This window comes from Alligator mississippiensis, chromosome 2, assembly GCF_030867095.1.
Source record: "Alligator mississippiensis isolate rAllMis1 chromosome 2, rAllMis1, whole genome shotgun sequence".
Classification (NCBI taxonomy): domain Eukaryota; kingdom Metazoa; phylum Chordata; order Crocodylia; family Alligatoridae; genus Alligator; species Alligator mississippiensis.
This window is the reverse complement of record NC_081825.1, coordinates 140,650,077-140,666,519: the sequence shown is the minus strand read 5'-3', so window position 1 is coordinate 140,666,519 and position 16,443 is coordinate 140,650,077. Positions and strand designations below refer to the sequence as shown.

Genomic DNA, 16,443 nt, shown 5'->3' with positions numbered 1-16,443 from the left:
AGAAAACTGGCTGGAACATCACATTCAGAGAGTAAGAATCAATGGCTTGATGTCTAGCTGACAGCTGGCATCAAGTGGAGCACCCCAGGTCCTGGAGCCAGTTTTGTTCAATGTCCTCACCAGTGACCTGGAAGATGGCATAGAGTGCACCCTCAGCAAGTCTGCAGATGACACGAACCTGGGAGCGTAGTAGATACGCTGGAAGATAGGGCTAGGATTCAAAGTAACCTAGACAAATTGGAGGATTGGGCGAAATCTCATGAGGTTCAACAAGGACAAGTGCAAAGTCGTGCACTTAGGACAGAACAGTCCCATGCACCACTACAAGCTGGGGGTTGACTGGCTGGGCAGAAGCTCTGCAGAAAAGCACCAGGGAGTTACAGTGGATGATAAACTGAGTAGGAGTCAGCAGTGTGCTCTTGTTGCAAAGAAGGCTACAGCATCCTGGGCTGCATTGGTAGGAGTGTTGCCAGCAGGTCAAGGGAAGTGATTATTCCCCTCTATTCAGCACTGGCAAGGCCACATCTGGAGTACTGTGTTCAGTTTTGGGCCCCCCACTATGGAAAGGATGTGGACAAATTGGAGACAGTCCAGAGGAGCGCACCAACAATGGTGAGAGGGCTGGGGCACGACTTTCAAGGAAAGGCCAAGGGAACTGGGCTTATTTAGTCTAGAGAAAAGCAGACTGAGAGGGGACTTAATAGGAGCCTTCAACTATCTGAAGTGGGGGTTGGAAGAGGATGGCATTAGACTCTTTTCAGTGTTGGCAGATAACAGAACAAGGAGCAAAGGTCTCAAGTTGCAGCAAGGGAAGTTTAGGTTAGATATTCAGAAAGTTTCTCACTAAGAGGGTAGTAAAACACTGGAATAAGTTACCCAGAGTGGTGGTGAAATCTCCAGCCTTGGAGGTTTTCAAAACCCGGCTAGACAAGCTTTGGCTAGGATGATCTAGTTGGGGCTGGTCCTGCTTTGAGCAGGGGGTTGGACTAGATGGTCACCTGAGGTCCCTTCTAACCCTAACTTTCTATGATTCTATGATTTATCAAAGGGACATTTCATTTGCCAATGTCCCCACATACACTACATACGCTTTCAAGATACCCCACTTAACCTATGAGAAGTTGCTGCTTTTGACTTTCATCTTCTCTCTCGCTACAAGACTTACAGGTTTTCACTATTTTACGAGTGGTCTTTAAGAAAGACCAAGCAAGTTCCCACCATGACAAATAGGGCTATGCGAAGCTTCGGGTGGTGATTCGATTCGGAGATTTGTCCCAATTCGATGGCTGAATATCTGAATCCAAATTGAATCAGGGTACCAATTTAAAGATCCAAATAAATTCAAAGCTCTCCAAATCTTCAGCAAAGATTCATAGAGCTTTGATGATTCAGGCAGTCCCTGGTAGCTGCAGCAGGGAGCTGCAGCTGATTCTGAGCTGGTTAGTACTAGGGGCAGGGTAGCGTACCATGGGGGGACCCCCACCAGCCCCCAATGGGTGCCCCCACCCACCTCAGCTCCTGCTACTTTAAAAAAAAGCCCCGGCTCACTGGGTACTGCCGGGCAGGGGGGCAATCCCTACTGCCCCACACTGCATGGGGGGGCTCTGCATGGCAGCAGCTGAATCTCCGAATCAGATTTGGCCGAATTGAATCGGGACAGTGATTCGAATCACTGTCCTCTGAATCAGACGAATCCGAAGCGAATGCTAGTTGCTTCACACAGGCCTACTAACAAACTACCTATTTCAGTATTTTCCTCCAAGATTTCTCTTAGTTTAGATGCTCATACATATCTGATAGAGGAGATACCGGGAGGTTTGCCTATTACACTCCAGACAGGTTGACTCCTGTGAGCATGGGAAACTTGACTGCACAATTTTGTGGTAATGGGAAGCCAGGTTCATTCTTTTCCCCCTGGCTTGCTCCACAGCCTTTTGGCTAGGTGCGAGACTGGAAGCATCCAAACCCCAAGGTGTCTGGGCTTGGGGCTTGTAGGCAGGATGTCTGCCATGGATTTGGGGAGTATCTAAAGCCCCAGACTGATGGGTCTGGAATGAAAGATACTTCCCTGGTGGTAGAGCCACACAGATTTGAACGATGGAGCTCTGCTCAGTTGAGATTTGGAATTTGACTACTGAGCTTTGCCCAATAGAATTCAGGACTGATTTGGCCCTTAAAACAAAATCAATTTAATCTTCCCACCCCCCAAAAACCCCAACCCCTACGGTATCAGAACTTCAGGATAGACTTCCTTAGCAATCCCATGAAGTACATGTGGTCAGAGAAATAAAAGTCTCAAGTATTTGGTGGGAGAATAAAATACACTTCCTTCAGTATCAAAGATAATTCTGTGAAAAGATGATGGGGAAAACAATGCGTGTTTTAAACATATGTTACTTTTTTAATAATATTTTCAATAAAACACCCATGACTGAAGCTGGTATTTAAAATGTTTTATTGTTTCATCATCAAAAGTTTTTTCTATAGAAGGATGGCAATGCTATTTCAGTGCATATTAGATGGAGAAGTCATACCTCTCAAGTGTCTACACTGGAAGTAGGAGACAGCGTTACATCCAAGTAGTATGCCAGATCAAGAACACAATGCTGTCAACAGGATTAACACACAGGAAAATACATAGCTGTTAAACATAAAAGATTTCTTGGCCAAGTGAGTGAAACAGTAGCAGGGCAATACATTAATTAGAAAGTTACATGGGAACAGAGACAAAAAAAATTAGAAACCACCTTGGTAACTAGTCAGGTCATTAAAGGACTCTGAGGCTACTACTCTCTTTGTGAAGGCTAAGGCTATATATTTAGCCACTGGTTTAAGAGATTTTCAAATGCACCCAACTACTTAGATGGACAAGTCCCACTGAAAGTCATGACATTTATGCTTCTAAATCCCTCAGGCATGTCTCAAAATCTCCACAGGTTTCTGGTGAACCTTTGCAGGTGGCTGAAATGCTCTGCACCTTCACCCTGATGCTCTTCTATTCATGTTGTGCTAGGGGTAGAACTGTTCAGTTCTCATTCTTAATATCGTGTGGTTTTAACAAACAGGCACACACTTGTGCCACCCAATCTTTCATGTCTCCATACAGAAATCAATTCCCTGAACTTGTGTGTGTAACTACCATGATTATCAGACTTCATAGAGCTTAATGTTTTGTTTACATCTATACATATCAATTAATCTCTTTTCAAACAAAATACAGGCAAACCTCCTTAATCTGGACTTTTCATACTGCTGCACCGGTAAATTAGGTCACCAGTTTTTATCATGCGCATATAGTTGGCTTGCTACTCTTTTGAAAAATAAGTCAGAAGCCTTTTTGGTCAGGTTTACTGTTGCATCAATTACAGTCAAACCTGGCTAATCTAAATTCATTCACTGTGCACCACAATGGAAAGTCAGAATAAAATCCACGATCAATTAAAAAAAACAGACAGGTGAGAGGTATGCAGAAAACTTGCTTTAAATATTGAAAACTACATGTGATATAACCTTACAGAACAAGAAATACACTTATTGACATAACATTGTCTTGTTAACAGATAATGCATGAACTGAAAGAAAGTCACTGACATCATTTCAGTCAGACTTGGAGAAACTAATGCTTTGACTATACTATATATTAGTATAGCAATCAATCTTCTTAAGGTAAGCTACATACCTATGGTTTAAGTGTTAATCTACACTTGAAAAGCCATTTTACTCAATATATACTATGTATAAAATAAATTAAAAAAGGGAAGCGGGAAATATTGTTTCATATATGCTGCAAACTAACATACATCAGTAGTTCCATAAATGAACATTTTACCTCCCTTTTGGTAAAATGTGAAGAGTTGACACAGACCAAAAATGTACAATACTTATAAATAGAAACATTAAAAGAGGTCTTAAAAATGGAATTTAAGTGTCAGTTGTCCTTCCCCCACAATGCATTTGGTTTTGCATTTTATAGCATCAAAATTAAATAAAATTCATAGGCTATTTGTCGGTCACATCCACACAAGAGCAGAGAACAGGACGGGAAAGTGCTCCTTTCAAAGGTGTTTACATTTTGAAATCCCAAAAGATAACTCTGCTTATAGGCAGAGCAGTCACCCAATCCTCAATTTAACAGCATCACCATTCTTCAGCCTTAATAAGGTCTGAGCAGCAGAAAAAAAAAGTGTGCAAGTGATCCTTCCTTTCCTTCCCTGATCCCACCAAAATACAACCACCACCAATGTTTCTGCTAAGTGAGAATGGTCCCATGTTGGTTACAACATTGCTTGCCTTATATCCTTTATGCATCATATTTTAGTCACCATGGTCAATAATAAAAGATACATGTTATCTTTAACTTGATATCACTGTTGCTTTTAAAATAAACTTTTAACCCAAAACACATTTAAACATTCTTGGTTCCAGCATTTAAATGTTGCATAACTATAAAACAGAATAGGAATAATTATAAATTTAAGTCAAGAGATACTAAAAACATACTGTAGACAAATAAAAACAAAGCGTCTTTCCACATAATAAAAACCTTAAAATCCATTAGCAAACCAGCAGAAATAGTACACTTACAACAAACAAGGTGAAAAGGAGCATCTAAATACTCCCAAAGGCTTGCTATGCTACTTCTCTTTATTGCCCATTCTCTCATTTGTATGGATGGCCACTGAATGACAAGATGTCTATGACAGTTCTCTGATAAACTCCTTTCACCACTGTTGCCAGCTGAAGTCGTCATTGCTGCCAAAGACCAAGAAAAATCCTAGGATAGTGGCAAAAATGACTGTATTCCCTGTGAGGACAAGTGCACATGCACCCCATAAAATCTGTGGACAACAAAAATGTAGTTATACATACAGAAAATTAAAGAGAAGCAATCAAATAAGACAAAAAGAACAGTATTTCTAAATATTGGAAGTGCTACAGTTCAAGCACGCAGGTGTTTTTATCACATCTAGGCCTGTTCAAGGTTCAGTAAACACATCTGCACCCTATTCTACATTAAGACTTCTGCAGTAGCTAGATTTGCTTAAATAAAGCTGCCTCTATCATTATCTTGGGTCATGATAGCTAAGGAGGGATTTTCAGAAAGCTTAAGGGAACTGGGTGCTCCAAACCCATTAAAATTCCATTTTAGTTTGGTTTCTTATTCCCTTGGGCTCGTTTGACTGTTCATGCTAACTCAGAATTCCATTTAGGAAATGTTTTAATCTTAATTTTCCAATTTTCTTAATGTAGTTAAAGCAGGCAAGAATCTTTTAAAGAGTATAAATAAAGCCATGCAGGGTGAAAGGGAAAGTTAGTTGAGGAACTAGGGAACTGTAGACTGATGGAAATCAGAACTACTGGCTTCCTTATTAATTGTTCTCTCTGCTTTCTATTTCATAAATGATCCTGAAATCACTCAGTATTACTCTAGCTTTATTTGCACTGGTGAGTTTTTATGTTGCTAGTCTCTATCTGATTTTGCTCATAACGCATATGAAACTCTGGAGGCTTATTTTCTCACTGTAAAAAGCAAGTGGGTTTTTGCCACGTTTCTCTGTATAAAATGTTATTTCGTTCTTGGATGCAGTTTTTTAACTCCACATACATTTTAAACCTCTGAGCTGAACATTAAAATTGCTAAGTGTAGTTAAAGTATTACACGATGTGAAAACTGTTAGCAAAGAATGTGTTCATAGATGGAAATATTACTAACCAATTCTGCTCTGGCAAATACTATAGGGAGCCCAAATGCTGAGACAACAATGCCTGTTGTAAGAAATATTGCTAGCTCCTTGCAGGCATTACTTGCAGCATCTGTGTCATCTACTACTCTTCTTGCTATGCAGTATGGAATAGGAGAAAGGATGTAAAAAAACAGAACAAACAGTGGCCAATATTTGCTGAAAAAGAAAGGAAAAGAAAGTTAACTTTAATTTCTCTGTAGCAATTACTTCCTTTCGCACATCCTATTATACAAGCTGTAAGGTACAAGCATACCTTTATTCCCCATCCAGCCTTATTTAGCAAAGGTACATACCTACCACTGATCACTACAAAGCATAATAAGAACTTTATTGAATTAAGCAAGCCAGTGGATTACTAACCAGATTTATTTAACCACAGGTGATCATCAGCAAGGACAGTGAATTCCACAGTTAAGGTGGCTCTACCACTGAGAACACTTAGCTAAGCATGCCAGATGTGAACCATTTCCACTGACTTCAATAGCAATGCTGAAGCCAAGCTGGGAGGAGCTTCTCAAATTTAACCAGGGGGCCTCAAGCGTACGTACAGACAGCTTTTTATCTGGTTCTACCTCTACTTCATGGATTTACATTCAAGCATTGTTTTAGGTCAAGCCCAACTCTCAGCCAACACTAAAAAAAGCAATCACTTGTGAAGTGTTCTGACATTTTAACAATCAAAGTATAACCATTATCATGTAAAATATAATAAAAAAATAGATAGCATAATGGTTTTATTAAGGGTGCACCAATAAAGATTTTCTTGGCTGATACCGACAGCCAATTATTCCCCAAGCATATTGGCTGATACTGAGCTGATAACTGATTTACAGGAACACAGCCGGGCACTGTGGAGGGCAGCACCCTGCAGGTAAGTCTGTGGAAGGGAAGGGAAGTGGTAGTGGGGCAGATCCAGGCCTCCACAGTGAGGGTGGGAGTGGTGCAAGGGCTGGGGATGCTGCCCAGTCAGGGCGGTGAATGGGACTCCGGGGCTGGGGCAGGGAGCAGGACAGAGCCATGGGCAGCTCGTCCAGGGGATCAGCGGCCCCACACTTAAAAATCATGGCGGGGGTGCTTGAACTAAAGCTTGTCAAATGAGCTTTTAAGTCAAGTGCTGCCACCACCATTTTTAAGCGCAGGGACACTTTTAGGAGTGCAGCTGAGGGGCAAGGGCAGAGGCAGGTTGCTCGCTGTGGGTTCGGGACTCTGCTCTACTGCCTTTGCCCCAGAAACCACATGCTGGCCGCGTGTCCCCTGCCCACCCGGTAGCAGGAAGCACAACTCATTGCCTCCACTGCTGCCAGGTGGGCGGGGGGTACACAGCCAGTGAGCAGCTCCAAGGCAAAGGCAGCAGGGCAGGGAACCCTGAGCCCACAGCAGGCAGCCCACCTCTGCCCTGTGCACAGATCTTGGGGGGTACCTGCCCCCCCCATGCCTCCCTCGCAGGTGCACACAGAAGTGGGGAGCCACCTACCCCTTCTGGAAAAGCTGCCCACAGCTCTGTCCTGTTCCCCGCTCCAGCCCCAGGGTCCCATTCACTGCCCTGACTGGGCAGCTCCCCCAGCCCCTGCCCCTACCCCAACTCCTTCCCTCACCATGAGGGCCTCAATCTGCACCTCTAATGCCCCTTCCCCTCCATGGACTTATCTGCAGGGAGCTGCTCTCCAAACTGCTCAGCTGCATTCCTGGCCATGTGCACACTGTGGCTGCCTGTAAGCACGCGGCATCCAAGGGCCCCAGCCAGAAAGCATATTATATTTATTAGTGACATTATCAGCTACACTGGCCAAAAAAAGCCGATAATATTAATTTTCCTTTTATCGGTGCCGATCCGATATGGCACTGATATATCAGTGCACTTCTATGTTTTATTGTTAGTAGTCAAAGCAAATTGCTTAGGCACATAACGAGAAAGGGAGTCCTCTACTGTTATACAGAAAACCTCACTGCGTCATTAAAAAAATTAAAACATAAACAACGTATTGCTTCATGGTTAGGTAACAAAGCTAAGCTTTGCAGCATGTAAGAGCTGCCCATTAAAAGAAGTTATTAATGGGAAGCAAAAACAGTCCTCTGCAGGCACTTATACAGATAGATAATGATGGGGTTAGCGTCTCCATAGTAGTTTTTTAAATTCAACTTATCAAATAACAAATGTAACATTTGAAGATGCACCCAATCATCTAAAATGCACATATATAAAAAGCAGGGTGGGTTTGATTTAAATTGCGATTTAAATCAGTAGTCAGGAAGTCTGGATTTAATAATTGTTTTCCACAAAAAGTTTATTTTTGTTGCTTGATATAAACTTCATTAAAATATTCCCAAGCAGGGTCTCTTTTACGGCCTGGCAAGCCTGCTACCATGATAGGTTTTCCCTTCTACCATACCATTCTCTCACTAGATCTCAAATCAATAGAGAGACTATACTCAGAAACTTATCCCTTAAGACTTCTGAAATATTCTGCACAAAATGTTTCTCTTTTGTTTCTACCGCCCCTCTCCTTGCATTTATCTCCAAACTCTTCCTTCTTGCCCAGATCTACTCCACTCGCAACAACCCTCTATTCATTTAACCTCTTGAAACGTTGCACTTTTAGAGAGAGGTAAGGTCTTGGCTCTGCATACACAAGCTTGCAGAGAGGCAAGTGGATTTATCGGTACGTAATCAGATCTGTTGTTATCTCTCATCTCCATATACTGCTGTTAACAAGGTTATCATCTCTGGAGACAAATTCACAGTTTGAGAAGTGAAACTAAGCGTCACGGAGATGCTTAATGGGATTTTCTAGACTGAGCACTGAGTCCCATTGGGTAGAGTGGTTTTCTTTAATCTTTACTAATCTATAGAGAAGCCTTTAGGAACCCCATAAGATTGGGCCCCTAATATAGCCTATGGCCTATTGTAACCTATTTATGAAACTTTTCTAAAAAGTTACATGAATATATTGTCTCAAATAGTATATAATCAGAAGTTATACTCCCTATTCCATGATGATATCTCTGAGCTCTAAAATATCTTAAAACTATCTTTATATAGGTTTATACTTTTTTTTTAGAAGTACATTAACAAAAAATAATTAAATCAAATCTGATTTAAATAAAAAATCCAAGGGTTGGTTTGTTGTTTTTTTTTTAATCACTAATTTTTATCCACCCTGATATCAAGGTAGATAGCTATTTTCCATTAACGGTGTAGCAAAGGTCTCTATAATATTTTTGACGGCGATTTTACTTTTCCCTAGCATTTTTGACCTAAGATCATACAACTACCTACAAACACAGATATGTGCACACTATAAGATTCTTACTACACTAGAGAACAGATTAGTTGGCAGTCAAAGAGCATGCAGTTATTATAAAGAGCATTAAAAATATACATTACCTATACTGAGGAAGGGCACATCCAAGCATCAGAAACATTAGTCCAATTGCCCCTCCAAAGGACAGACTAATCAAAGCTGTAAGGAAAACACAAAATCAAGAAGGTCAGTTTGTTATGACACACAAAATGCTCCTACTCCCTGTCCTTTAGGTTGAACAAAATCTCAGAATATGGAATTAGCCACCTTTTTGCACTGGCAAAGCTGAATGATACTTATACAAAACAAGAGCATGTCACTGGGAGCACTGCATTAACAGACTTTTAAAGTTAATAACATTTATCACACTATCTTGACCACTTTTATTTCTAACACAAATATATAAAACAGATAAATGGACATTGTTGCGATAGACTGTGGCAGGGTGATCTCATTTGTTCTCTTGACATTTGCTTGTAACGCATGTTGTAATTAAGGTTGCAAAATGGATTCAATTATAATCCTGTTTTGCATTTACTCAAAAAAAAATTTTTATTGGGTTGAAGGATTGCATGTTCAATAAACAAAAATGTTTTGAGAAAATGTTTACGTTTGAGAAAAATCTATTTGAATTTGAGTTCTATGGAGATCAAAATAGACTGGATTTTAAAACCAGACAGAAGTAATACTTGTTGAATGGAATACCCCAGAATCTAGATTAGAAGAAACACAGTTGAATATTTCTAAACAAATGCTTGTTGCTCAGCACAATAACTGTACTAGACTGTTTCCTTTTCTTTTTTGTGCCCTTGTGACAAGGTATTTATCAAAATTTGCATATTAATTTGGATATTATTCACCGAAAAAGTAACATTCATCCCAAACTCACTGCCTTACACTAGCAGCATTAGTAATCTAGGTCAGGGATTGATAACTTCATAAGCAGTCATGCTCAATTTTAAGAAGTACTGAAACATTTTTTTTGCATGGAATATTTACCCCCCCACAAACTGCTGTTAAAAATTAGCACTCAAATAAAAGTGTCAGTCATATGCAACAAAATGCCTTAGCTCATTTTATTTCATCTCCACATATCCAAATTAATACAGGGTAAAAGCCTGATAACAGCATCCACTAAAATTAATTTAAATCAGAAATGAGAAACTACTCCTATGAATTGCTGGGAAAGTACAAATGAATCTAGAGCAAAGATGAAAAGTTAAACCAAGTTATTTTCATCTTAAAATTGCTCAGTCATTTATCAAGGAAAATGATGTTAGCTTGACAGGCAGCCAACTAAACTACTTTCACAATTGTAGTCATCCTCAGAATGTGACCTCTGAAAGCAGTGCCCACTGAATGTTTTGTATGAAATGGTATTCAATCTAATATAAGACAGCCTGAGAATTGTCTCTAGGCAATTCATATCCACAGAGCCATCGTTTTCTATTTCTCATTAGTTTCACATTTATGTAATTTAAGGATATGCTCATTAGTATTAAAAACTCTACAGAAACTTATACTATATAATGCCACACAAAAACAGGGTTGCATGAACATTTGCATTCAAATGGAAAAATACCAGATTCAACATTACCAGATAGTTCTGACTGTAATTTAAAATAAGGTCCCTGCTTTTTTGTTTTGCATCATCTTTGTATTTGAAAATATTGCAAGTGAAAATATCTTAACCACCTTGAGACTTTATACAGCACAAAACGAACCCCTACTAGAAGGAAATAGCTCTCTCAAAATAAGTTTAATAATTTTTAATCCTGTTTTGAGGAAAAATTTAACTGACTTTTACTGTTAACATGACATTCAGAATGAGCAACATTCTCCACGTGAAGTAATGCAGTATATGCCATAAAGAGATCAGCGTAATGTCACAAAAATATATCCATGGTTGAGGGACTAAAAATGTACGTTCAGTTTAATAAATGAATCCGAAGCCCATGAAAATAAAAAAAAATTCTCATTCACTTCAAAGGGTTTTGGATCAGGTCCCAAAAGAGACCTGGAACAGTCTAAAAAAACACAACGTTTAGCTGCCTAACGTGTGGCATGAAAACCTGTCTAATCACTTAGGCACCTTGGTTTCCGCCAGAAAACTTAGGCATAATAAAGTTCTGCTATTGTGCATGCATAAAGTGCATATATTTGCTATAAATGCATGCATTTGGTTATTACCTGTAGCCTAAGCCTATCTGGGATTCACAAATTAGGTGCAGCACTATCCAAGACTCTTGAAGGGTCCAATTCACTGTGTGCCCCGAGCACACTTAAGACAGCTTGAGAGCATACATTTCAGCACAAAAGCACAGCAGACATGGACACTTTCACTCAAAAACTACAGTTAGAGCTGGGGTGAAGAGAAGTGGTGCTTTTCATGCAACAGTCCAGTTGATACAGCATTGGCTTACAAGTAGGAAGAACTGAGCTTTAAGTCCTCCTCAGTCTGAGGGGCTTCAGACCTGCCTTGCCTAGAAGAGTGTCCTAAACATCAGGCTACAGACTAGACTGGGATATGCAGCCTCCATTTTTCCTGCCAGAGCTGTGTCACCATACAGCAAAGATGAAAGGATTCACAAGGCCAAACAAAAAGCATCCCCACTGCTGAAGGCACGTCTCTGAAAGTCCTGGGTTCCATCTCCTAGGAACACATACACATTTCATATTCAATACTTTTGATAAAGTGCACAACATTACTTTTTGAAGGCACCACAACCTAAAAGAATGTCTCCCGCCAAGGGGAATACCTTGATCCATGGGAAACATGCAGGCTCCACGTTGATTATTCTCTCTGGCCCAGCTTCAAGAGGAGAGGCAGAGGCTGTCCAAACCTAGCTTTACCTCTAGCCTGACAATTAAGGCCCAGTCTTAAAACCCATGTCCCAACTCCCCTACGATGAGAACTACCTAACAATTTAGGTCTCTCACTTCCTGAGAAAGCACCATAACCAATGGTTTATTACTTTAATGGCAGATACCATCACCAGGTCCTATTCCTCCAGCCACATCTCCATAGAGAAGAATGAACCTGTACCCAGAAAAAGACAGCTAAGTACCTAAGCAAAACCAGGGTGCCACACAATCCTTTTAAGGGCGCTTGGCAATATTAGCATCCTTAGGTGTGCAAACACCTACACATGATTCAGAACACAAACTCAGATATTTCAAACAGGTAACCATAGTGCTACAAGCCCTCTGACTTGCCATGGTCTGAGTTTTTTGCAACAGATGAATTGCTTTATTTTCAGAAGTAAAAAATGTAAGTGAAGTTAGGTTTTGAAATGGAGCACTGCCAAATTCAAGAGTTTATGGAGGGTTGCCTCAGATGTAAAAAGACTGAAAACCACTGGCCTAAGGCATGTATGTGCACCCACTGCAGCCCTTAGTTATGTGACAAAGCCCAGGAGAAAAATGGGGATTTGGGATCCCCTCCTCTCTCGTACCTCTTCTAGTGGCTGGTGTTGGTATTTTCCCTTCTGCATACCACACCTTGCACACCCTGTTCCAAGGCACCTAACTTAGGTTTGTCAACTGCACACCCGCAGCTTGAAGCCTACAAGTCCTGTGGTGGATCTTGGCATAACTGCACATGCCAACACTTGGCGCACACTGCACACCTTGTCTACTCAGTTTCTCCCATCTCCACGCAGCACTGGAAGACAGAAACATGACCATACAACTAACAGTGCTGCTTGGAAAGCTCAACAGCACGCTTAGCTCAGAAACTATATCTAACCTGCTTTTCAATATCAACAAACTCCTCAGATTTTTTTTTTCTTTTAGCAGGAAGAGAAGCAGATTTTACAAGCCCACAATATGCTTCTTTGCGCAGCATGGTTAATAATGCCTTCCTTGAGAAATGCTGCTTGTTCTGCTACAGTCTTCATGTTTAGCAGTCAGGGACAAGTGCAGCACAAATACTGAAGGCAGAGAAGATGTGCGCGTTTACCAGCTAATGAAATAAGGTATGTGCATAGGCGTGCGCGTGTATGTGCAGGGACACCCAAAGCGTAGAGCACCGGCCGGCCTGCTTCCTATCTGCCCAGAAAAACAGCGCGCGTTACACAGACCGCTCCCGCCACATCCGCTCCAGCGCCAGTGTGTGTCCGTGACACGGGGCCCCCGCAGCCCCCAGGAGGGGGAGGGAGACTGCCCAGCGGGACCCCGAACCGCACCACCCCCCGCACCTTTGATGCCGGCCATGGCGCCGCCGCCCGGTCCCGTCCCCACGAACCGCCCAGGCCGGAAGGAGGGAGACAACCGGACACCAGGCCCCGGAAGTACGCCACGCCCTCCACTTCCGGTCTCAGGACCAAGTACCCGGAAATTGGGCGGAGGGGAAGGGAGTGGAGGGCGCGGCCCCGCAATCCTTCGTCACGTGATCCAAGCAGCGATGACGGTAAGCGGAGGCGGTGCGACACCGTTTTAAAGGGCCAGTGACACTGCAGGGGGAGTCACCCAGCCCCAACGGGAGCTCGTCGGCTAAGATCGGCTTCAGCGTAGTCACGCGGGACACCGCATTTAAAGGCACAGGAGAGGCAAGGCTTTGTTGGGGGGCGTAGTGACGTCAGACAAGTTGGAATGGCGTCAGGCAAGAATGACATCAGCCGGGAGTGATGTCTGACTTCTGGAAGTTTGTCTGCCTCTGTCTCAACCTCGCAGTGGGTTCAATCCAGGAGATCACCTGTCCCTCTCCCCCCGCACCCCCCAAACCAGCCTTGTCTCGTTGCCGGATCATCCTGGACCCACAGGGGTGTAGGCCATCTTCAAATGGCCGTGTCTGAGTACAACACCTGCAGCCACGACCCAGAGAAACCTGAGGGTACCCAACCTGGGCACTGGGCCACACCATGGCTTCCAGATCTGGCACGGGCTAGAGAGAGCAGAGGGCTCTTGTTACCAAAAAAAGAGCAGTCACCAAGTGCAGGCCACTTCTCCGCAAACATTCCCCTCTGCCTTCACAACATCTTTAGATGACTAACGTGCATCAGGTTAAGACCGTACAGTCTGCATTTGCTAGGTTCATGGCCCATCCTTTCCTCAAAGGCTCAGAGCAGCTCACAACAAACAAGCAACCTACTGACAAGATTCCCCAAGTGACACCCCAAAACACAAGAACGCCAACTCCCTGCATCCCCCCACCTACTGCTTTCCTACATGAACCTCTGCAAAAGCAAACCCTGCCACCAACCCCAACACCGGCTCCCAACTTCCATCTACATACAGAGAAAAGACCCTGTATCCTACTTCACCCACACCCACCTCAACCAAGGGAAATCCCTTCACCTCCATTATCCCTTCCAAAACTTTTAGTGTCAGATTTAAAGAATCAGTGGGCACATTTACATGCACTCTTTAATGTGCAGTAGCCTATTTTACTGCGCATTGAAATGGCACATAAAAAACCATGCTATTAGGCTAATATGCAGTAAAATAGGCTACTGCTCATTAAGTGTCACCTAAAAAGCATGCGCTTGTGCTACTGTGTGTTAAGGCAGCCTTTTGCTCATTAATATAGTGCCTCACATTGGAGGTACTAAATTTAATGTGTATTAGGAAAAGTACATTAATGCATATGTAGATGCACCCAGTTCAACTAAACCACAAAGTTCAAAACTAAAGTACCTTGAGACCTGGCAGGTGAAGCTGCCCATCCCCTACACCAGTTTCAGCCAAATCTGGCCCCACTGTGGGAGGTCTTCCCTTACTATGACAACACAAGCTCCCCTAGGGTTTTGTAGCCAGGGCACAAGGAAGCTCAGGTCACAGAGCAGGCAGAACTCTCTCTACCACAGCTTCCCCAACCAGGCTCTGAGAGCCCCAACTTCATCTGCCTGCACAGGGAGCTTCAGCATAGATGCCTAGGGGAAAGAAAGTGGAGCAGGGCAGGAAAAGCAGAGGTGTGAGGATGCACCAGGAGCAGGGTGCCTACAAATCCTGAGATGGGGTTGGGGAGGTTAGAAACAGGGCAAACAGGACCAGAGAGCAAGGCATGTTACAGGAAATTATTTAATAATTAATTGTTTCATGAATTATTTATTTCACTAATTACCAGTATATTTACAGTATAAGCTATATTGTAATAAACATGTTGGCTCATTATTGGTCACTGTGTAAAGTCTTATGTGACATCCAGTCAGTAAAGTAAGGCTTCATAATTCTCCAAGCACAGGAAGATGCATCAGTAAAGGAGCCAGACTCTGGAGTGGGATCCAGGGAACTGGATACAGAAGAAAGGTCTCATATCAGCAGTTTAGGACCCAGGCCAAGATAAACCCTGCTTCTGTCAGGGAGGAGGAGTACCTACTATCTACACAAAGGCATAAGCAGTATAACAAATGTCTGTGTTCATCATACTGCTTATGGCCTTATGTAGATAATACTTAACAGAGTTATGGTACTTACTATTAACAGAAATGACTATCTATCTCTAAGGTAGCACCACTAAAGACAGTCTGCTTGAAATGCAGGAGCCCACCCATCATGTGCCCTGGATCATCATGGCAAATGACAACACTTCAGTCCCACTTTGGCTGCAATGTATGTATGTTTATAAGGCAAAAAAGAACAAAACGGTTTTAACTCAGATTGGCTCATCTGTATTAGTTAACAGGGAATAAACTTGCAGCAAAGATGAAGTAATTTGGGTTTTGACTTGTGTTAGCAATTGACTTGAGTATGAGCTGCTTACTCAAAACTCAGCTTTCCTTGTTTTAGCTGCTGTTTTAACCCAAGTTAGGAACCCCTTTGTTTTGATGCTGACGTACCAAGGTTCTAATTCCAGCCAAAAGGTAATCCTGGTGGTCTTAGCCAAAAACTCAGCAAAATGTATTTTAGCATCTAAACGCATGCATGGTGATTTGCAAAATTGTCATACATTTAAAGTGGTTAAAACACATTATCAATGTAAAGTCTATGGTCCCACATTCAGACACATTGTATTTTATATCAGAAACCAAATGGTAGCTTTCCATGTGATCATTTATGGCTTAATGTTCTAGTCTAGGCCTTTTGTTAATAGCTTAATCCAGTGATTCTCAACCAGGGCATTGCAACGCCCTCAGATGCCTTGAGATCCTTTCAAGGGTATCATTGGGTGCTGTTCAATGTTAACACTCTTAGGTGTGCAAACATGATTCCAAAATTATACAGAGAGATTTCAGATAGGAACCCACGGTGTTAAAAACCTTCTGATCTGTTGTGGACCTGTTGAGTTCTTTGCAGCAGCAGAATTGTTCCATTATTTTCCTGTAGTCGAGAAATGAGGGGAAAACTAAGAGAGGTGCCTCACCTATCAAGGGATGTCTGGCATCTAAAATGGTTGAGAACCACTGCCTTAATTGTGTTTGGATCAGAAGGGCAACTGCTAAGTTATAATGAATGGA

The 16,443-nt window shown here is 42.2% G+C and overlaps 1 protein-coding gene and 1 long non-coding RNA gene across 3 annotated transcripts; one reads left to right on the top strand and one right to left on the bottom strand.

The window, feature by feature from the left end:
* Positions 1 to 2,438: 2,438 nt before the first annotated feature.
* On the bottom strand, positions 2,439 to 13,330 carry LEPROTL1 (leptin receptor overlapping transcript like 1). Its single transcript, XM_006270074.4, has 4 exons — positions 13,246 to 13,330; positions 9,130 to 9,205; positions 5,714 to 5,900; positions 2,439 to 4,838 (listed from the first exon to the last, which is right to left on the bottom strand). The coding sequence occupies exons 1-4, from the start codon at positions 13,259 to 13,261 to the stop codon at positions 4,722 to 4,724; spliced, it is 396 nt and encodes a 131-aa protein (XP_006270136.1). The 5' UTR covers positions 13,262 to 13,330; the 3' UTR covers positions 2,439 to 4,721.
* LOC132248599 (uncharacterized) lies at positions 5,866 to 15,160 on the top strand. 2 transcript variants are annotated; one of them, XR_009459883.1, is made up of 2 exons: positions 5,866 to 6,284; positions 12,845 to 15,160. It is a non-coding gene; the product is annotated as an uncharacterized LOC132248599 (long non-coding RNA). The 2 variants fall into 2 exon arrangements; XR_009459884.1 differs by having other exon boundaries at positions 12,842 to 15,160.
* Positions 15,161 to 16,443: the final 1,283 nt, after the last annotated feature.

Excerpts from the sequence above, each read along its gene's own strand:
- LEPROTL1 (XM_006270074.4), bottom strand. Across the intron at positions 5,901-9,129 it reads TGTGCCCTTCCTCAGTATAG|CAAATATTGGCCACTGTTTG; the intron begins GTAATGTATATT and ends TTTCTTTTTCAG. Across the intron at positions 4,839-5,713 it reads TATTTGCCAGAGCAGAATTG|ATTTTATGGGGTGCATGTGC; the intron begins GTTAGTAATATT and ends TGTTGTCCACAG.